At 41.3% G+C, this 21744-nt stretch overlaps 1 protein-coding gene across 6 annotated transcripts in view; it reads left to right on the forward strand.

Moving 5' to 3' along the window:
- RIC8B (RIC8 guanine nucleotide exchange factor B) overlaps window positions 1–16182 on the forward strand; it is a 104531-nt gene extending 88349 nt beyond the window's left edge. Inside the window, exons 9-13 of one of the 6 annotated variants that reach the window (XR_013556667.1) lie at window positions 378–497; window positions 3697–3780; window positions 7910–8048; window positions 8698–8874; window positions 14765–14950. Coding sequence is in view for 3 of the 6 variants with exons in the window: in XM_078449517.1 (XP_078305643.1) it covers window positions 378–497; window positions 14765–14876 (232 nt within the window). In the remaining 3 variants the exon portion in view is untranslated. Of the gene's footprint in view, window positions 1–377; window positions 498–2227; window positions 2384–3696; window positions 3781–7909; window positions 8049–8697; window positions 8875–14764 lie in introns of those variants that run through there. The other 5 variants (XR_013556668.2, XR_013556666.1, XM_078449518.1 and 2 more) reach the window with 5 other exon arrangements.
- Window positions 16183–21744: the final 5562 nt, after the last annotated feature.

The following is a 21744-nucleotide window of genomic DNA, read 5'->3' on the forward strand; positions in this document are numbered from 1 at the left end:
GTATCACAAAATGGATTCTCCTACTCAGAAATCATTTTTTCTTTAAATTAATAAACTATGCATCCAAGGATATTTATCCTAACGGCACCAATCAAATTTCATATTTTTAAAAAGCAGCCAGGCATTAAAAAAAACAAAGTTGGCAAGTTAGCTATTGTTTTTTTAAAAGAGTAACACTCTCACCCATTTCCCAAAGCAAATTAGTAGAAAAAGTAAATTTTTTTTAATTCCTATAGCAGTTCCATACTATAAAATTGCTATTATTGCCCATTTTTGGCTATTATACTCTTTCTTATTATAACTTACAACTTGGACCAGAGAGTATAGAAAGAGCATAATTTTAAAACATACAGCATAACTTCTTTTTCTTTTTGTAGCATTAATCTTATCACTGGTCATTTAGAGGAACCAATGCCAAACCCCATAGATGAAATGACAGAAGAACAAAAAGAATATGAAGCCATGAAACTTGTCAACATGCTTGATAAACTCTCCAGGTATTGTATTCCCATCCGTTTTCTGCTTGGTTTCTAAAAATGTTCTATTTCTTTGTCTCTCTTACTGAGAGTTACCATGGAACAGCAACTCTGGAAATCCATGTGAATTGGAACAGGGTGGCCCGGGCAGTAGTAGTTCAGACCTCTCTCGGCTACCATGGTTTTTCTACGTGTGCCGCTTCTGGATGTGCATTCTAAACATTTAAACTCTCAAAGCTAGGGTAGGAACTACTAGATCACTGTGGTATTTAACCAACTAACCTCCCTGTCTTCAAAAAGATGCTGTGAGTTAGGTTCAATGATTTTGCTGCTTCTTGTATTTTTGTTTTAGTCTGTTTTGGTTCTTGTTCCAAATCATTATGCTTTTTTTTTTTTTTTTCCATTTTTGATGTGCAAGCTGGCAATTTCTGTCTTTTTGGGTTGCTCCTGAAACCAAGAATTCTAAAATGCCATGCACCCAACAGGAAAAAGTGAAAAGGAATAGCTCAAATTAAGGGTTTTCTGAAAGCAAGTGCTTGTATTAATTAGGGATTCTAAAGACAATCTCCCCTTCCCTTCTTGCTTCATACCACCTTCCCTTCCAAAAATAGCCAGTTTTGAAAATAATTAAGTCAAATATGTACTAATCAGCAACTAGTCATCTTGGAGGAGTTATTAGAAAATATTAATTCCTTTCACACTTGCCTTAATTGCTCTATTTTCTAGTCATACATTGAGTCACTGTCTCCTTTAAGCCATCTTGAATGAGTGCTTCTGTGTGTTGGTGGCAGCTACCACTTAAAGGTGTATTTCTTCTGATCATTTTCGTTTTCACAGCAACTATGTAAAGGCTAGTATCCCTCAGTCAGGAGAAGTAGCAACTGGAATGGGAAAGCCGGAAAGCCAGCCACTGTAGGAAAAGGTGTAACAGAGAAACAAGTAGAGGCTAAAAGCATAGCAGGAGGCTGACGGACTTCAGACTTAGGGAGTGTGACAAGTATGGGTAGACACTGCAGAGTCTGAGCTTTTTGCAAATGATGCTGGTGGTGTGGTAGAAGCTATATAAAAATAGCTTCATCATCTGCAAAGCTAATAGGACTAGAACTTAGTAACTTCCAGATAGTCCTTTTAAGTTTTCATCCTTTCCTAAAGAGGGTAGAATCTACAGCTAACTAACTATGCACACAATCTTCAAATGACCTTTGTTTGCAAATGACATTCTCCATACCTTTATATAGAATTGACATGTTCCTTTACTGAAAGAATTATAATCAAAGAGAAGACACTTATAGGCAAACCTATAGGAAACAGAATAACAAGGTGTGAATGAAATCAGAAACATAAGATTTGTGCTTGGCTACTTCCAAAAGGATCGAACGTAGCTAATGAAACTGTGGTTTAAGTACAGAAGTTAGGATGAGAACTAACAGAGTCCATCTAGTAGAAGCTGGAGAGGAAAATGTTAATAAGGACCTATGTGGAGCATATCCGTGTGTTAGAGCAATAAACAAATTTCATAAATTTTGCTGAATATGAATTCTTAAAATATAACACAGATGCTGTTCAACTGGCCTATATACCCTAGATGAGTAAACTCCAAGCTAGGAAAGTGGGAGATGGGGAAAGGACTGCCTAAAATACTCCAGTATAATCCAGGTATTTGACTTACTGAAAGAGATAAGACCATTCCATAAGGCATCCCTATGCAAGGGACAGAAAACGGTGCTAGGTCCTTCTCCTTTTAATCCCAGGGGAATCCACATTTCTAGAAGCTGCCAACAAATAAATAGCCTGAAGCTATGTCAAGTCTGAAATTGCCAAGCTTCTTCCACTTGATTTAAACTATGCCTCAAAGAAGATGCATACTCACCCAGAATCACCCAGCAGATACCCAACTCAATCTGAAGGTGATACTCCTTTTTGCATGTATAAAGCAAAGCAAATATGTCTTGTGTTGGTTTTGATGGTACCGATTCTGCCATTAAAATTGAAGTTAAAGGCAACTTTAAAAACAGTTCTAAACCACAGACTTTTTGCATGACGTGTGGTGGGTTTTTTACATTGTCTGCCTTTGTGTGTGTGCTTCCTAACATTTGCTCTTACTAATGATCAGTGAGAAAATTGTATGGAGATCAGCAGTGGGCATTCCTAAGCAGGAATGCAAAGAATGAAGCCATTCTTTATGCATCTTACATGTTTGTCTTAAGTTTCTGCTCTCTTTTCACTGTTGATTTTGGGGTTTTGGTTTTTTTGAGGTAGAAGAGATGGCATAAAGCCAAAGTAGACTAAGTTCAGTACAATTCAGGGAACATTTATTAAGCAGCTACTCTGTGCAAGGCACTGTGCTAGGAAGATGAGGGAGATTCAGAGAACATGACAGACTCTGGAAAACGCACATTCTAGTGAAGGAAATGGCTATGATATTCTAAAATACAAGGTAGATGGAAATAATGACAAAATAAGGTCTATATTGAACTGTAAATACCCAGGAAAAGGAGCAGTTCATTCTGTTTGGATGAATCAGGGACTATTTCACAGGGAACATCTAGCATTTTTGCTGATTCTTGAGATTTAAAAGGTATTTATTTAATAGATAAGTGGAGAAATGACCATTCATTCCAGGTAGAGGGACATTTACTCTTGTCAATAAGATAAACCTTTGGTATTCACATACTACATCTTTCTTCCAAAAGACCCAGGGTGTTTTATCATTATTTAATTATCAGAAATCTATTATCAGATTTATAATTGGGGAGGAAGTGAGGCTCAAAGAAATTACCCCTGAATATATCTAAGCTAATGACAGGATGATACATTTCCTTTAACAGTTTACAAAACACTTTCACATACCTTCTCTTTGTAGCTTCATAACAAAGTGAGATTAGGAACTTCGTTTTCCAGAACTCAAGACCTTTGCTCTGTCCACTGTGCTACTGTGTCTGTCTGTTAGAGTTGGTGTTTGCCCGAACACTTCCTAATCATCCTCTTCAGCATTGCGCTGCTGGTCAGTTCCCTCAACCGTCACTTTGAGGATGTTCTGCATCCCACCAAGTCTTCATTGTGCTAAGAGTGTACTGTAGCTTTGTCTAATTAACTTTCCTTCTCAAAAATGAATCATTTTCTCCTGGGCCTGAAGTAAAAGGCATGTGAGTAAAGGATAGGGTTGGAGGTGACGTGGCCAAGGAATGGACACTAGACACTTCCTTTTTTCCGTCCATAGGAGAGCAGATGTGAAGGACCCGCACCAGGATGGTGGTTAGCAACAGTGGCCCGTGCCAAAGCACTTACCAAAGTGATGATTAAGGTTGGTCATGCCAAGTACTGTTACTGAGCCTGGTGTAGGGTGTAGATGTCATCTACTACCAAAACTGTAAAACCACCGATTCAAAAATTAAAGTCACATTTCCATTTTGCCTCCATGCTGGACATAGTGACTGCCACAAGGAGCTCACCACCTTGGCAGCTTTATCACAGCTACATTTCCAAGGACACTGGAGAGATTCGTGTTCCAACACTTTCTTCCCGTTGAATACCAGATGACTTAGTAATATTCCTAGTGATTTTGTGTGTGTGTGTGTGTGTGTGTGTGTGTGTGTGTGTGGATTGTATTTGTGACAGATGTAGGTAAGGGGATTGGCAGTGGACCTGGAGGTCTTAAGAGTTTGAAAATAATCTGAACCCTGTAAATCCCATCATGTCTAGCTAGTACAGTGCCTTGTACCCTGTGGTTTCCCTAGTGTGTGATGAGGAAATAATGAACACAGCTGATCCCCAAATCTGTTGGGCAGCTTTTGGCTCTATAAAATACCCTATATGGTTTAAGACTTTAAACTTTACCTTTGTCAGTTCCATTTCTTGGCCAGATATAATGACTAATTTGAATCTTGGGGTACATAATTTCTTTAAAATAATCATTGTAATATGTAGCAAACAAACATAAGCATTAAGGCCTGAGGCAGGAGATTAAAAATGTCAAATGAAGCTTTCTATAATGTGAGAGCAGAGCTGAAAAAGGGAATGAAATTTGCCTTCCTCTCCACCTGCTCTTTCCTTCTTTGAATTGGAAAAAAAAATAAGCCCCCACAACTTAAGTGGGGGATTAGAATGGGGACTGTGTGTGTATACGCAAGTCCACTGTGGCTAATACAATTGCGTCCACCTTAGCTACAGCACACAGTTCGTGTGTAATAATGACGCCTCCTCCAGAAGAAGGGAGAGAGGATTGACTGGCTTAAGCGTAAACGAACCAAAGGAAATAATATTTCAAGTTTCAGTTTTGTTTTGATTTTCTAATCCCCTTTAGTTTCTTAATTGGAATCAGGCACTGATTAGTCTTCTACCCCACCCTTACCCGGTCACATTTAACAACATTTAACAATGTACATTGATTGCTTTTTTGCTTATATATTTTATCCAAATCTAAAATTTACATTTAAATAATTTTCCCATTTCTTATCTATTCCATATCATATATATATTTTTTACAGCCATTGTGTAGTATTTGAGACATGGCTTTCTTAATTAATGCAGGTTCCAAATATGGGATTCTCTTTAGACTTACTAAAGCTGGGACGAGCAATCAATGACTGAAAAGCAATACGTAACTTTATTCCTTATGAATAAGTTACTCTACTCACATAAAAAAAAAAAAACCTGTGATCACATCCACCTTTATGATAAGTTAGTCAAGGATGTGCTTTTCAGGTATGGTTCAGAAACATGTTGCAGTTTTTAAAGTGTTTTGAGATCTACTGTAGGTTCAAAAGTGTAAAGATTGTAATTGTTTATATTGGAAAATCTTTTAGATCTGTGCTGCCCAATACGGTAACCACCAGCCATATACTACTGAGAGCTTGAAGTGTGGTTAATCTGAATTGGGATGTCCTATAAGGGTTAAATACTCAGACTTTCAAAAACTCAGTATAAAAAGAGAAATGTAAAATATCTCAATTGTTTAATATGGATTTTATGTTGAAATATTTTTTATATACTGGGTTAACAAAATATATTAAAGTCAAAGTCAGTTTTACTTATCTTTTTCAGTGTGGTTACTAGAATATTTTAAGATTCCATATATGGCTTATGTTATATTCACATATGGCAACACTATTCTGATATCATTAAAATACACTGTAAGGTTGCCTGGAAGTTCAATTAAGGGAACTTGGATCCAGTTAAGTTAATATGCCCTTAAAGTGGCAAGGGAGGATTAATTTGAGAAAGTTAGTATTGTGTATCTTTAGGTTATAGAGGGCCTTCACTGGCTAGACACCTCTGAGTAGGATGTCATGCTCCCTTTGTATTGCCTGTTGGTAGTCACTGTCCTTTAAGCTCTGTAGAAGGAATGATTACTTTGAGCTCTTAGTTTAAGCACTAGCTGAAATGGCTTCTAATAGAGAAACCTCAAATAAGAATAATGTCCCCTGGCTGTTTGTGCTGTTAGCTACCCTCCTTCAACTTTTAAGTCTTTCTGATTGGGGACAGCATGTAAGAATTTCAATTTCTGTTGCTATATTCAACAGTGTCAGTTGGCACGCTGACCTCTTATTTATTTTACTAATTTGGACAACAGGATAGAAAACTCCTGTGGAGAAATTACCAAGAAATAAGAATGCCTTCACTTAAGGATAAAACTGAATTTGATTCTTTAGCACTGTCCCTAACCTTTCTCCATATTTTTTTAACCATGCTGTTTAATGTGAGGTAGGTAACAAATTTTTAGAAGCTTTGCATGATTTTCTAACAGAAATGAGAATAGTAAAAGACTAATATTTATATAGTCTTTAAAGTTTAAAGAGTGTTTCCATTTATATTATCTCCACTGATCATTAAAGCATCCCTGTGAATTATTAGGGCAAGTAGTGTTTGACTGAAGAACAAACAGAACCAATGATTAGGAGACTGACCCAAGATCAGGCATCTGGTTGATGACATAGCCAGGACTCGATTCTCAGTCTTAACACTCCAGATCTTATGTCATTTTGAAAAATGACCAACAGCTCTCAAAAATGTGTCCATCTGGTTTTAAATAAGATGTCCTAAATTTTAAAAAAATGCAAAGTGCAAAGATTGTAAGCATATTTACCTGAGAATTAAGATTTGGAAGACCCACATTCCTGCTCTTTCATTCTGTAGTTGAGATCTTCTCGAAGATCAAGTGAGGTGCTAAAGTAAATAGTTTATATCAAACACACACACACACCTTTATAAGAAGGAAACCAGTGAAACTGCTATGACTCTTTGTTAATAGAAGTTTTTTTATTTTAAAAAGAGAATGATTATAGGTATTCTAACAAATTCTTATATTTAATGCAACCACATTAAGAAAATCTAACTTTTGAAAGGCTTCCCGATGGGACTGTTTAGGCAACTCCCAATTACCTTTACAAACAGAAAGAAATCCAAAATAGATGATATGCTGTGTCCATTTGTCATGGAAATGATATTTTTTATGCTACATATTCACCTTCCTAATTGTACCCAGTCCCAAAGCACAATGGTGAGGTCTCAGGGAAGATCCCAGAATTGTTTTAAAAGATACAGCCTGAAGACTTTGAGTTTGCTGTGGAAAAGCCACCATACCCCTCCAAAAATCCTGGGGTAGCAGCTTAGTGAAAAATCGGTGTACCCAGTCAGGACTAGGAAGTCATTAGATGAAAGACCATGAAAGATGAAGGATCAGGGTCCAAGCCCAAAGGACATTTTTTCCCAGTATGTAACTGAACATGTTAAGCAATGGCCAAGGTTATAATATTATTCCTATGAGAAAAACGGTTATAAACACTTGTAAGCATATCAACAAGTTACTAGGCAGTCCGTTGAACTTTGGTGGAGTATGGACCATTGCAGTGATGCTGAAATCTTGAAATAAGATGCACTCTCAGACTTGGGATTAGAGCACAGATCACAGAGCTGCTTTCTCCCAGCTAGCACAGGCTCCACACTAGCAGGCATCTCTTGAAAAGCTCTGTGTTCATTAAAAATGTTTTATGTATTTACCAGTTTCTCACCCTTTCAAATGTGAAAAGGAATTAAATATGAAATGGCTAATTTAAAAAGTCAGCGTTCTTTTTTTCCAAGCAAACCTTACATTAAGAGCAGGAATCCCTGTGCCAAAGAAATGGTTCCCAATTATCCCGTCTTGGGTTTTGTTATACATTGTACAGAAGTCAACAAAACGAGTATGTAACAGAACCTGCCTAAATAGCAGCCACCCTCATTAGAAACAGGGAATTAATCAGAGGGCGATTGAAGGAAGCAGTGCCTCACAGGTTTCCCCCTTTTCTTCTTTTCTAATCATAGAACAAAATATATGACATAAAAGGATCGGAACTATTATGCAGTACTCAATTAGAGGGAGGTGAATAGGTCTCTAACATGCTGTTTTATCAAAAGAGCAGACTGGTGTTTGCATGACTGTTGTTTCATTACAGACCCTGTCATTAATTCCATGTGTCAATACTGCCCTGTAGTACACAGAGCAGACAAGAAAGAAGAGCCCTTGAAAACAAGGGAATGATTTTTGAGTCGTTATCAAGCTAAGTGGCAAGCGGGAAGCTGAAACTCGTATAGGTAAATTCGAAGGGACTCTTGGGAGATCTGCAAGTGGGAAACAAGAATGCATTTTACCAACTGCTTAATTATGTCCTGTTTTTCAACAAGTACACTTGAATTGAATGCTTTGTTTGTATTGCACAAAAACATGTGCTGTGGGCAAGAGTATTCTCTTGCTTCCAGGTCAAGTAAGGTGTTTTATACACATATACATCTGGCCTATTCTATAATGTGCGATTGGGTATGTTAGTGTCTGAGCCCCAATTTTGCACTGTCATTTCTGGGAGAAAGTCTTACATAGGAACCAGAAGCCCTAAAAAGTAGAACCTTGTCTAAGGTTCTGAGAAGTTACAGAAACCCAGGCATCCCAGAGGACCATCCTTACAGGGAAATGGTGGCTCAGGAAAATGTTAAAATATATCTGGGGGAAAAAAAAACAGACCAGAAATTTTTAAATATGGTATAAATCCCATAATCTCCCACCCCTAAATCTTTAAGAAAGTATTTTTTGGTTTCCATTAGCAGTTCCAAGGGTTAGGCTGGGGCAAAGTAGGGTTTCTTTTCTTGGACCTGCTTTATCTATGTCCTTGTGCCTGGCCAAGCCCTTATAGATTATGGTTCCTTATCGTTTAGTAAGATCAAATTTCTAAATGATGTTTCGTTCCAGTTGAACATTCTTGGAGGCTTATCTCTTCCCTGGCCAGATGCCTGATCAGATGAGAAGCCCGCCATGATACTGTCACAGTGCCTAGAATGGGCTCTTTATCCAGTAGACATCACTGTACTTTTTGATGATAACGAGGGCAGTCTTAACTTATGTTAAGGCCTGTGTATAGCATTGAAGGTAAGTATGAAGGAGTTGTTGCTATGTGAATATCTTAATCCTGATGCACATTTCAATATACAGTATCTCCATTTAACCATAATGTACATATATCTGACACCTAGCCATTCCTTTTAGATGTGACCTTCATATTTAGTGCCAGTAACTCTTCATGGCCTGTTTATTGAGGGCCATGACTGAATTTGGATCCTCCCTTGTTAACATTTGCCATTGCTGTGATTTACTTTTGTAATCATTCTAATCATCTGCCAGTGGTTTCGCAGGAAGGATTTCTGTTCTTGATGTAGGTCAATTATAGGTAGGATGCCGTGTTTGACTCTTAGGCTTAGAATATCTTGATTAGAAACAAAGGTTTAACAGCATTGAGTTTTAGTGTCTTAAAAACCTTGCAGCTTTTTAAATAGATCAAGATTATTTAGTAGCCTAATATTGAGACTCTTAGAATAGAATCTTGGGGATCATCTTGTCCAACCCCTTCATTTTATAGATGGGGAGACTCAAGCCCAGAGAAGGAAATGACTTGCCCAAGGACACCCAGCAAGTTAGAGGAATATCTGAGACTAGAATCTAGACCTCTCACTGCCCCATATATAAGAAGCTGCGTCTACACCAATCAGTAGTTCAGTTTCCAGGCTGTACGATACAAAGGGGGCCTGACTTTTGCACGGTCAGAATGTCTAGTGACATTGATGCAAGAAAATAATAAAAATAGTTAAAATAATGAGAAGGATTCTTAATAAATGGTTCTCTACTGTTCTTCATTTATGCCATGACCCATGCATTATACCCTTTTAATAAGCATTTACTGAGCACTTACTGTGTGCCCCCAGCCTATACTAGATACTACAAATCGCAGCTAGATAAGACATGGACTCTGCCCTCAAGTTGCTCACCGTCTAGCAGAAAACAAGAAATCCCTGGAAAGCATTTTGCAGAATTTCCTGTAGAATTCTAATGCCTTTCCTAACTCTGTAAATGATGATGAAAATGAGTCTTCTGTGCAGAGATCTAGCTTTTCTCTTGATCATGATTCTTTTATTAGGAGTCCCATAAGACACTATACCTTTTCTTTCTGTGAAAGTGCAAGATAATATCAATTACAACTAAATTTAGTGCATAAACACTTACTGAGGACCTGCTGTTGGCAAGGCACTGTGCTAGACACATAGGGATATGAAAATTGAATAATTAGAGCATAGAACATTTTCCTTTTAAATGTCAGGGCAATACCGTTTCATAGCTCTCAAACTTTGTAACGAGAATTATTTTTTTTTAATATTCTTAGATGTAGGGCCCTTGACATCGAAGACAAAAATACCTTTGTACCATCATCCAGACTTGTCAACCTAGGATTCCAGTCTCCATTCAGATCCTCCTTTGTATCCCATATCTGTTTTGAGCTTTCTTTTTCCTTTACCTCAGCCAAACCAGCCTGCTTGCCAATCTCTGCACACAACTAACTCTTGCTTCTGTGCCTTTGCTTAACTAATTCTTCTGCTCCTAGGATGGCTTTATCCCCATCAATCTATGTCCATCGCTGCCATCACAGCCTGGCCCTGAGTCCATCTCCTGCGAGGCGCCTGTGATCAGGCCCCATCTCCTTCTGTGTCCTTCCCACACATACATAGCCCAGTTGATGGTGGAACAACATTTCTGTGGCATTCATTAATGCTTCCCATTCTCCATCCACATCTTGCTGATCTAGATATAACATCTTACAAAATGAAGCAGTCTAGTATATAACCAGATCATTCATCAGACCATTTAGGAGTGAGTCTCTATATCAAAGATTTCATTTGGGTATTTGTGGGCTGTTAGTTATAGGACAGAGAAGATCAGAAACGTTGAGATGGGAGTTTGATAAGTAAGCCTGGAGTCCAGCAGAAAAAAAGTCCCATATCTGTGAGAGATCCTTTCTCCTTTCACTCCCAGGTAGGACAAGAAATTTCCTTTAAACACATTTCAGTTACAATAGGGGGGGAATTGATGAACTGTCAAGCTAGGGAAAGCAGGGCTCTGCCTGTTAATCATCTCAAGCTTGTTGATCTGCTGTTCTGTAATTCTTTTAATATTGTTTAATGTGTGTGTGTTTTATCTTCTGAACTGACTAAAAGCTTCTTGAGGACAGGGACCATGTCTTTTATTTGCTTCTGCATATTCAGCCCCCACTTATTCCCAGAGCCCCCTAACAAGCTTGGGGAAGTCTCCAATAAGCACAGAAAGACAGGAAAATCAACTTGCAGTTCCAACCACATTCCAAGCCATCACACTACAGTTTATACATACAGTGACCTTTTGCCTTCAGAACAACTCAGTGAGGTGGGTATTTCTATCCCAGTTCTACAGATAAGGAAATTGAAGAGAGTTCAAGGTCTTATTGCTAGTGACTGGTGGACTCAGGATTAGAACCTAGGTCTGTCCACCGTCAAAACCTGTATGTACCTTTCACTCTACTACAGTCATAACAACCAATATGTAGGACATCTTTGCAGCTCACAGAACTCTTTGATCTACACCCTTGTTATTGCTCCCCCTACTAGTTCTGTTACGGTTACTTCTTACATCATTGCTGGCAAGGAGGTAGAACTAGTATTATCATTATCCCCATTTCACAGATGGGGAAACTGAGACTCAGACTTACCCAAGATCACACAACTGGTAAGTGGAAGAGCCAGGCCTTCAAACAGACTTCCAGACCCCAGATGTTTTTGTTTTTTCACACTGTATCACATTGCTGCCTTAATTCATTTGCACAAATGCATGACTGTGTGGCCAGTTAATCACAGACACCTCTCCTACAGAGGTGTCTAGAAGTCCAAGCATCAAACGGAACCCTCAGAGGAGTTTTCATGTTATTGGAGGGGTGATACAAAGGACCCAAAAAATAAATGCTTGAGAAGAATAGTTCATAAGTGAGAATTAAAATATGAGGCCCTTTATCCCACAGACAAGTTCCTATAATTTGGCCATGAGACATTTGGATTGTTCTTTATTACTTCCATCGTAAAATTGGAATAGGGATGAAACAGATGAAAATATTCCTCCTAGGTTTGGACAAGCTGGTAGCTAGCCCAGCATCATCCTGCTGTCACAGAAGTGGAGTCGTGTTGGTAGTGGTTTGGGGGCGGGGGTGTATCCACCCAGCGTCCCATTGCGATCTCTCCAGAATTCCTCTAGGCCCATCCAGGGTCCTGCTTCCGCCTACCCCAGCCCTTCACTCCCTACCCCTTACTGTACCCTCTTCCACAAGCCCCTTTAGACCTTTGAACTTTATCTCTCAGTGTTTTATTCCCAGCAGGCTGTCCCCTTGTCCTTTTACGTCATTAGTAAATAGTGTCCAATATCACAAAATCCTTTAGCACAATCACTTAGAACTAGGGAGCTATGTTGTAAAAATGTAGATATGTGTGTGGTGTATATTAGTGCCAGAGAGAAGTTTTCACGGAAACAGGTTGTTTTTCTAGCTTTCCAGTAAACATTTCTACCTGGTTGTCACGCAGGGGCCTCAAGCTCTTCATGTCCTAGAAGAGGTCAGCATCTCCCCACCAAAATCTACTTCATCTGTGGTGTTCTTGCTCCAGTGGATTGTATCCCCATCCTCTCGGTCATCTGAGCTGGAAGCCACAGGGATACTCCACTTCCTAGTCTTTCTTCACCAGCCTTCAGCCCTTCCAGTGGGTCACAGCCCGAGTCCAGTGTCCTGTGTCCTGTCACATACACTGGACAGTGACATCCTAATGACTGGTCTCTCTGCCACCAGGTTCCCCTGGTCCGGTGTGCCTTTCACACTGCTGCCAGAGATACTGCCCTATAAAACAGAGGTGACATCCCTTAAAGACAAACCTGAGCCTCTTGGCATTGAAGACACTTAACCACTAGACCCCAGACTGCCCTTGCAGCCTTACCTCTGGCCACCTCTTCATCAAACCTCACCACTTTCCAAACACTGGGCCCTTCTGCAGCTTCATGAGAGCACATAGAGAAGAAATTGACACAATCCAAAAAGGTACACAAAACACAAGTAGACGGGACTCTACCGAGCCCTGTACACCGTCTCCTTTGCCTCTAAGGCCCTGTGACTTCTTTGCCCAGCATTGGATACCTGTACCTGATTTGTACTGCCGTCCCTCCCTTTCCCGGGCAGTGTGGTCTACGCTTCATCTCAGGAGCTGCCAGTTCTTTGTTCGTGATCCTCTGACAGCATTTACCCCATTACATTCTAAGTTATTTTTCATACATGTTTCACCCACTCCTCAAGGACAGTTGTGCCCAGTCTTCCTTTCCCTGCCTGGTGTATGACCTAGCTCCTGGCATGTAGGTATTGAACAGACATTGAGCAGCTGAACTCAGTGTGCTCCTGTAATGCAGTTAGAGCAGTTAATCCAGATGTGGTGCCCTGCAAAGAGCACAGGAGCCCTAGGTCCCAGGTCCAACTTGGCCCTAGGTGTGTGACCTTGGGTAAGTCACTCAGTCTCATTTAGCAAACAAGGGTGTTGGACTAAATGATCTCTGAGGCCCCTTCAACTTTAAGTTCTATGATTCTGACCCCATTTCTTGAACCAGGAACTGCATTTCCTCCCTTTTAACTCAGGAGCCTCAACATAGCTGGGCAGCCATCCCCATTACTCAAGTGGATTTTCAGACTCTCAGAAGTAGTCTGTGGTACTAGCCAGAGCTGCTTGCTCAGGCTCCTGTTGGCTTATCCAGGGACCACTGGGCTGTTCTCCCCCCTCTCCGGGAGTTTCACTGCACCTCCAACACCTCACACTGCTGTGTGGCTGACCCTCCCCAGGCGGGAACCCTTCTCTGTGCCGGCCTAAGGGCCAACAGCAAGGAGGCAGAGGGAAAGCAGGTTTTACTGTTTCCCTTTACTCCAGATCCCACCAACATTAAGCTGCTGCCATGTGGGTTCTTGGTTATATATATGTTTTCAGGGGGTGATGCCCATTTCCTTGAGAAATAAATTTGAAGCAGCTCATGTGCCTCTTCAAGGCTACTTGTAAAGTCTGACATTTTGGGGGCAGGAGGAGGGCTAGAGTTAGCAACTCAACAGGTACATTTGCCATAATCTCCATGTAATAAATAAGAGCCTATGAAGAGATTAAATAAATCTTTCCTAATGCTTTTTGATTGACTTAATCAATAATTAATCATCTTTAGATGAGGCTGTAACTCGTGGAGTAGATATAATTGGATTAGCTGAAAAGAGGCAGTTGGGGAGCTTTGAAGAGATTAAAATGGCTGTCAATCCCATAATTAAACTGCCACAAACAAAAGCAATGGTGTTTAAAAAAAAAAAAAAAAAAAAGGAGGAGGAGGAAAGAGAGAGAGAAGAAAATAAGAGGGAGGGAGGAGGGAGAAGGGAGAAGGGTGGGGAAGGCCAGCTGACTTGGATTGGATTGAGAAGTACTTATGTATTGCTGTAGATTGGAGAGGCAGAATCAAATCTGACCGATTTATTCCACTGAATGAAATCCATACATATCAAGTCAGCCACTTGATCGTATGCCTGGCCCACTGGGACCCGTGAAATTTTGGCAGCTTCAACTTCACTAAAACAACGAATCCACAAAAGGAAAAAAAAAAAAAAGTTAATTATTAAAAACAGAAGAGACCTGCTCCTTGTCCTGAGCCCATTTAGACCTTGACTTTTCATACTTTTAATTGGCTTAGTAGGTTTGGCCTGTGTGAATGAAGTCTTTGATCTCCCTCTTTTTCTTTCCATGCCCCTTTCATCTTTCCTGTTACAAACACACAGAGAGCTTGAGGAAAAATACTTTGGTTTTTAAAGACTTTTCTTTTTAAAAGGATGTGGATTTGGGCGGGGGGAGGGGTGTGTGTGTGATGCTGGTGAATACTTTTTTTTTCTCTCTTTTATCTCTTTTTCCAGAGAGGAGTTGCTTAAACCAATGGGACTAAAACCTGATGGGACAATAACGCCTTTGGAGGAAGCACTCAACCAGTACTCTGTCATCGAAGAGACCAGCTCTGACACAGACTAAAAGCGTCACCTGCCCAACTCTCAATATTGCTTTTATCAGCATCTTTTCTCTGTAGCTCCAGGGGAGTCTTTTCTCTAAAACATTTATGCCCTTGCTTTGGCTAGAAACACATTAACTGGTTTACTCATTGAGAATCCAGCATATTTAAGAGGTGATCCTGTGTTTTTGCGATACCGAGGCATTCGTACAGAGCTGCAGTTAGATGGAGTTGCAGGGGCTAAAAACACAGAGAAAGAGTAATTCCACTTCATCGGGATGGAACTGAAAGGACTTCGTTCTGCAAAGCAGTCCTGGTTGAATCTGGCCGTTCTGTTTGCCAAGGTTCTTAGAAGATAGAGTCGCGTCCTTCCTCTCACCGGTGAAAGCTGCCCTCCTGAATCTCTCCAGCAGACAGCGGCACGTGAGAAGCAGAACGAGCTGCTGATAAACAAGGGCTGAGGCAAGCGACTTCTTAGATCAGGACTGACCACGTGGAAGCCAAGCAGCTGCTCCATAAACCTAGCCCCACTCTTCATTTCAATTTTGTATAAAGATGTGGAAGTGCACACACAAACACGCACACACACAGCCCCAGACTTGCAAACTGATTACATTCTGAAAGTTTGTATGTCGCTTATCTAGAACTTCAGAATACATTTCTCCCCATAAAGGGTTATAAATGATGGTTTAGTTCTGAGGCAGCTACAAATGCCTATTTATTCCCTTATGTACCTTAACACTAGACCCATAGAACTGAACTCCCCCCCCCCCCCTCCCCCGTCTGTATCACTGCATGGGAGTGTGCATTCTGAGCTCTGACCCAGGGTGCCAGGAACACACATCCTCCGATCCAGCAGAGGGGATTGGGACTCCCCGAGTCCTGGGGGTTCTTGTGTGGCCTCTGCCGGGGGTAGAGGGAGTCAGCGGCACCCATCTGTACATACAGGTCATTCATATGTCACAGGTTTTAAATTGGGGACTGTGTGTGTGCCTGTGTGTGTGTTCAGCCTTTCTACCCTAGGTGATCAGTTTAATGGTAACTTTATTTATTTAAAAAAAGAGAAAGAAACACAAGTAGTTACTGTTAAACTGATTAAAGCTGTTTATTTTTACTTCTAGAATTGGTCATAGGAGGAAGTAGAAAATGGATCCTGCGGTAGACAGCGGGCCTAGTCAGTCAGTGGCTAAAGCCTAAAGGGGTCGGTTTCCTTTTATATGTGTATGTATGTAGATAACACACACATACATACATATATACACATAGATGATGTGCTTAACCACTGCCTTTTAAAACTTTAAATTAAATAAAACATTGGGGTTGATTCAATGTAGCCATCTCTGTGTGTTTCTTTATAGATACCTGGGGTAAACAATATCCCAGAATTTGTGCTTCTCTGAAGTGCTTTCACATCCATTATCTCACCTACCACAAGAGCCTTTTTAAGGATAGGTAAAGTACACAGAGTATTAGTGAAAGAGGTCATTTAGCCAGAAGTGTCTTCTCTGGCAAAACAACAGTTCAAGGATGGAATTTTAAAAGGCCTTTGAGCTACCAAAAGAGGTCACTAGAGTTTCTTGCAATTTACTCATAGGAGAGATCCTCAAGAATCTTTTTATTTACTAAAATCTGCATACATTTATAACAGGTTTAGTTCTCTGGCTTTCAAGCCCATAAAAAGTGGCAAAGGAGGCCGACAGATGGAAGACAGGTCTACCGAAAGCCACCGAAGGTCAACAGAAAACTGGACAGGAAGGCGGAGAGAAGGAGGAACACCACTCCAGGCATCACCAGTCTGGGACAGTCTGTTTCCCAAAGGACAGTCTGGTTGACCCAGAAAGATCTGTACAAACAGTACAGCCCATAGACAAGTTCGCATAGAGATGACCCAGAGTTTATTTTTAAAAACTGAGTAAATCCAGAATACTCCAGAATAAAAGGCTAGGAAGAATACAACCCACTTCACGATTTTCATCCCGATGGTTAGAGAAGTGGTGGGTAACCCTCGTTTTAACAGTAAATGAAATGCAACTCGGTAATTCATAAGATTATGTGGGAAAGGTTTAGAAAAAAGTACTTTTGTTACTTCATTCTACAAATGCATTTTTAGAGTATTTTTATAATTTCTACAATCAAATAGCTTTGGCCTGAAGACGTGTCTCCTGAACTAGCATCTTGCCAGCTTATGCAGAGGGTCCCAATGGCCTGTGTAAGTAGCTGTGCTCCTGTGCTTTCAAGGAGTTTGGGTTCTCTCTGAGGTTCCCCACGCCAGGCACTAAGCTCTGTTTTTGAAGAGAGCGTTTGCAGGGGGAGACGAGGGACCTCATTTTGCTCACGGAAAGAGAACGAACATCTGCAGAGTGCTTACTATGGGCTGGGTTTTTTGTGTCTCTTCTCACATGTAACCTCATCGCATCTCATGTGGGAGACCATCTCTGGAAGGCCTCAGTTTCCCAGTGTCACAGCAATAGGAGTCCGAGTCTGGCCGGCCCGACTCCCGGCACCTCCTGCGCCTCCCCACCCTGACCACCCAGGTCCTCGCTCTGCCTCCTAGGGCTCTGGAATGCTGGACAGAGGGCATTCTCAGGCCACTTTAAGCAATAACCATTTCAGCAGAACAGTTTAAGGAACTAAGCAGGGAGGGGACCTGGAGTTGAACTGTGAGCGGGAAACTTGCTCAGGACTGGATTTCAAACAAGGGCCTGGAATCTTTTGGGTTAGAGACGTGGGCTGCCAGCTTTCCCCAGACAGATGCTCGCCACGGTGGCCCGCAGTGGGGATGGTGAGAACACGCTGGCCACCCGCACTCTATGGTCTGAGTGCCCACAGCCCTCCTGACTTTCGACATGGTAAGGAAGTGTGTGTCCTGAAGTAAGGCACTCGAGCCATTGGAGTAGCAACCCATCGGCGCGTAGGGCCCTTTCACTCACCCAGTGGTCCTGGGAGGTGGACAGACAGGGGTTCTTCTCCCTCCTTTATAAATGGAGACACTGCCTGAGGCAGTGCAAGTACTGAGTATCCCTTTATCACATCAGTCTGGCCGCCTCCCAGTCCGAGGTGTCAGGTGTCCCTTGTATGGGCTTCTCCCCACCCTACCCCACCATTGTAAAGGCAATATAGAGGTTCATTGGTGAAAGTTTGGAAAATGCAGAAAATTAAATAAAGTTAATCCACCCAAATCCCACCACCGAGATAATCACCTGTTAATGTTTTAGTGTAGGTCTGTCCTGTATTTTTTCTATGCGTATATAATTCATTTTATTACAAGATTGGGATCATACTGTATTTGCAGATGTGTACCCTGCTTTCTTTAACATATTGTGAGCATTTTCCTACGTCAATAAATATTCTTCGAAAAGTAATGACTAGATGATACTCCATTCTATGAATTGTGGTAGACACTGCTAATTGCCTACCTAATATTATTCTTCCTTGCTAACACAGAAGACGTCATGGCCCTGTCCCCCAAAAGAGGTACTGGTGCCTTCTCCCATACTGGGAGGCAGCAGGAGCCTTGCCAGCGCTGAAGAGCAGCTGGAAAAAGAAACGGCTCCAGGAAGAGGAAATGTGCTCCACCATACAGCACCAGTCCCGCAAAAGCCTTAGCAGCACAAATCACGGCCCATTTAGATTAATGCCCAGATCATTCTACAGCTTTAGTCAAGGAGAGGCATTTAGCAGCAGCAAGGTATCCAGATGGCTCTTAGAAGTCTGCATGTGAAGTGTCAGCGTTTACTGCTGTATAGTCCAGATACGGGCATGCGTTTTCTTGGTGATGTGCTTCATAGCAATCCAAGAGGAGAGGGAGCGCACCAGGACCGGGACGCGCGCGACTGTTCTTTCAAGAAAAGAGGATACCTGTCAGAACCACGGAGTATGTGTCGAGCACAATATGGAGTAGGAACAAATGAATGGTGTTCTGGGAACAAATCACACGGGCGAGGGAGGGAAAGATTTCAGCTGTCAATAGAAGGCTGGAGAAAATGAGAACGTTTCCAGGGAGGATCGGCAGCACTATGCTGAGCCCTGCACCAGGTCTTCCAGAAGCACCAGAGCAGCTTTCCTTAAAGGGGGAGGGTGTGGGGAGAGGACCAAGCCTCGGTGCCCTGAAGCAAGTACTGCACCGTGAGCTCTTGTGAGCTCTCCCGCGCATCTAGAATGGGCCTAGTTAGGTAGCATCCTCAGGGGAGAAAAAAGAGATTCTGGCCATTTTGTGCGCTCTGTGGTTCACGTGAACCATGGTTGAGAAAGTCTATCTGAAAGAAAAGATTATTATCCAAGCTTCTGGAGTCAGATGTAGGTTTTCTTTTAATGCAACGCCGTGAAGATCCGGGACAAAAGACTCCAGCTATATCCTGGTCTCACAGACTTTTATCTTTTCTACATTGAACATGATTTCAGCTGTGTATATTTATGTACTGAGCAATCACTGTGCCAGATACCGTGCTAAGCACTTTACATACACTTTCTAATTTCACCGCCATAACAATCTTCTGAAAAAACTATTATAATAACCATTCAGATGAGAAAACCAAGGCATAGAGAGATCGATTACTTGTGTACAAACACACAGTCATTAAGTAGCAAAATTTGAACTCAAGCCTGTCTGATGTCCATGTAAATGCTAGGTTATGTGTTGCTTTTACAATCATAGATGAAATAAAGTATTATCTGGGAGAAAAAGTGTCAAAGGAGAATTAAATGGAAAAAAAAACAGAATTGGGAAAATAATTTTAACATGTTTTTCTCATTCTACTTCCATAGCTCTACAAGAAAATACATTGGATCCCATTCAGGAGCTAGTCTCCAAGGGACCTGTACTCATAAGCATACCAATCCACATCAACTTGCTCAGTAAATATTTACTGGGAACCTACTATGTACCAGGCACTGTCTCCGGTACTTGGATATACAAACGTTACTAACTGTTCCTCTCCCCACCGTGTGAGAAGTCCATCACCAAAGCCTGCACCCCAGTGCTTATAGGACGCCAGGTAAAGTGTGGCTGTCACTGGCCAGGAGGATTGTGGGGGTTGACAAAATCTCATAGGCGACGTCCGAGTGGAGTTTGAGCTTGCCATGCATAGGAGAAAGACTGTTCTAGCCAAAAGAACTGGTTCAAACAAAAGCTCATAGACAAAAGGCCCAGGATGTGTTTGCAGAACACTAGCAGTTAAGTAGGACTGAAACAAAGGTATCCTAGCTCTCATGACAGGACACAGGAGTAGTGACATTTCAGGCAAGGAAAGGACACAGTGAGAAAAGTCTACAGTACAGAGAACAGAGTGAGGAGGAACAGACAGTAGGAAAAGAGACCAGACAGGTGTCACATCAGTGCCTGTGAGGGCAAGCGGGGCCTGGACCAGAGCAGTGGCCGTAGGTACAGAAGACGGGTGAAGTCAGGAGGCACTTAGAAGCTGGAATAAATACACTCTGATGCCTGAGAAAGACAAGAGAGAAGAGCTCATTTCAACTCCAATGAGAACTTTGGGGAGAAGGTCGCTAAGGCAGTGGCTGCCAGCAAGTGAACAAAGTATCTTTGGGTCTGGGAATAGGCGGGTGGAGCTGCCAGTTATTTATCAAGGAATCTGCCAGTTTGTATGGTCCCCCCAGGCATCATCTCCACGCAGAGTAAGCAAGGTCTTGGACAGACAGGGAGTCCTATTTTGCAGACACTGTACATACACATGTTGATGTGACGAATAAAAGTTCACTCGTAAACATTACTGAATTCATTGTATCCTTGCGCCCATCTGTCTTGGCTATATTTTCTCAATCAAAATAATGCTAATAATGAACAGCTATCGTGTGGAATGGAGATCCACAAAATTCAAGCTTTAAAAAAAAAAAAATTCTCAAAACTGGAAAGACTTAGGCCTCTTAGCGACAAGTAACAGAAACTCAAAATAAACTAGCTTAGTAGTGAAAGAACACGGGGCTATTTTTCCACAAAGGAGGGAGGACGTGAACAACCAAGCTGTGGAAAGAACAGAGGTGTCGGTGGGGTCTCAGTTACAACTGAAATCCGAGTCCTGTTACAGTGCAGGAGGAGAAAGGAATTTATAAAATCCTTTTTTCACGGTAAGTGACTTTTAAGCCTATTATTTTGTCTTCAAAGTGGAGGAAAAAAAAAAAAAAAAAACAACCTAAACACGAATTTTTTTCTTTCCTGCTGTAACAATTCTAATTCCCTTCTCCTCCACCCTCTACCTCACCATAGAGAAGCTCACTGGGAATAAAGTGAAACTCCGGAAAGAAAAATTCTGTACATATTGATAGATTTTAAAAACCACTACCTCTGAGTGGTTCAGTCAGTTAAGCATCTGACTCTCTACCTCGGCTCAGGTCTTGGTCTCAAGGTCCTGAGTTCAGGCCCCACGTTGGGCTTCATGCTGGGCTTCATGCTGGGCGTGGAACCTACTTAAACACCACTACCTCATGTTACCCAAAAACTTGAAACTAAAAACTATGGTTTAATGTCTGATTTCTAGGTGGTTAAAAGAGTTACTTCCATAGTGTTAAAACCATTTGCACACCAAAAGCACATTAGGCAACGGAAATTTATGAAGTAAATTTCATACTAAACATTTATGTGACCCATACAAGGTTACCAACTGATCAACAGTTAACAAAAAAGATAATCCATGTAAGCCAAAGAATAAAAAAGTATTTTTTAAAAGTATATTTTTAACCATGTATGTGCAATAAGTGAAAAGTGATTCTAATGGCAAACAATTCTGGTTAAAAAAGCACATCGAACGCATGCATTTCCCTTGACCGGCTTAGGGAAACGGATTAAAATGGCAGTACGTGGCCGTTTTCAGGAAGGGTTATTTATGCACAATAGGACCATGAGAATGAAGTCAAGAAGACGATAAGCAGAAAAGCGCT

This window comes from Panthera onca, chromosome B4 (genome assembly GCF_046562875.1).
Source record: "Panthera onca isolate mPanOnc1 chromosome B4, mPanOnc1 haplotype 2, whole genome shotgun sequence".
NCBI classification, from domain to species: domain Eukaryota; kingdom Metazoa; phylum Chordata; class Mammalia; order Carnivora; family Felidae; genus Panthera; species Panthera onca.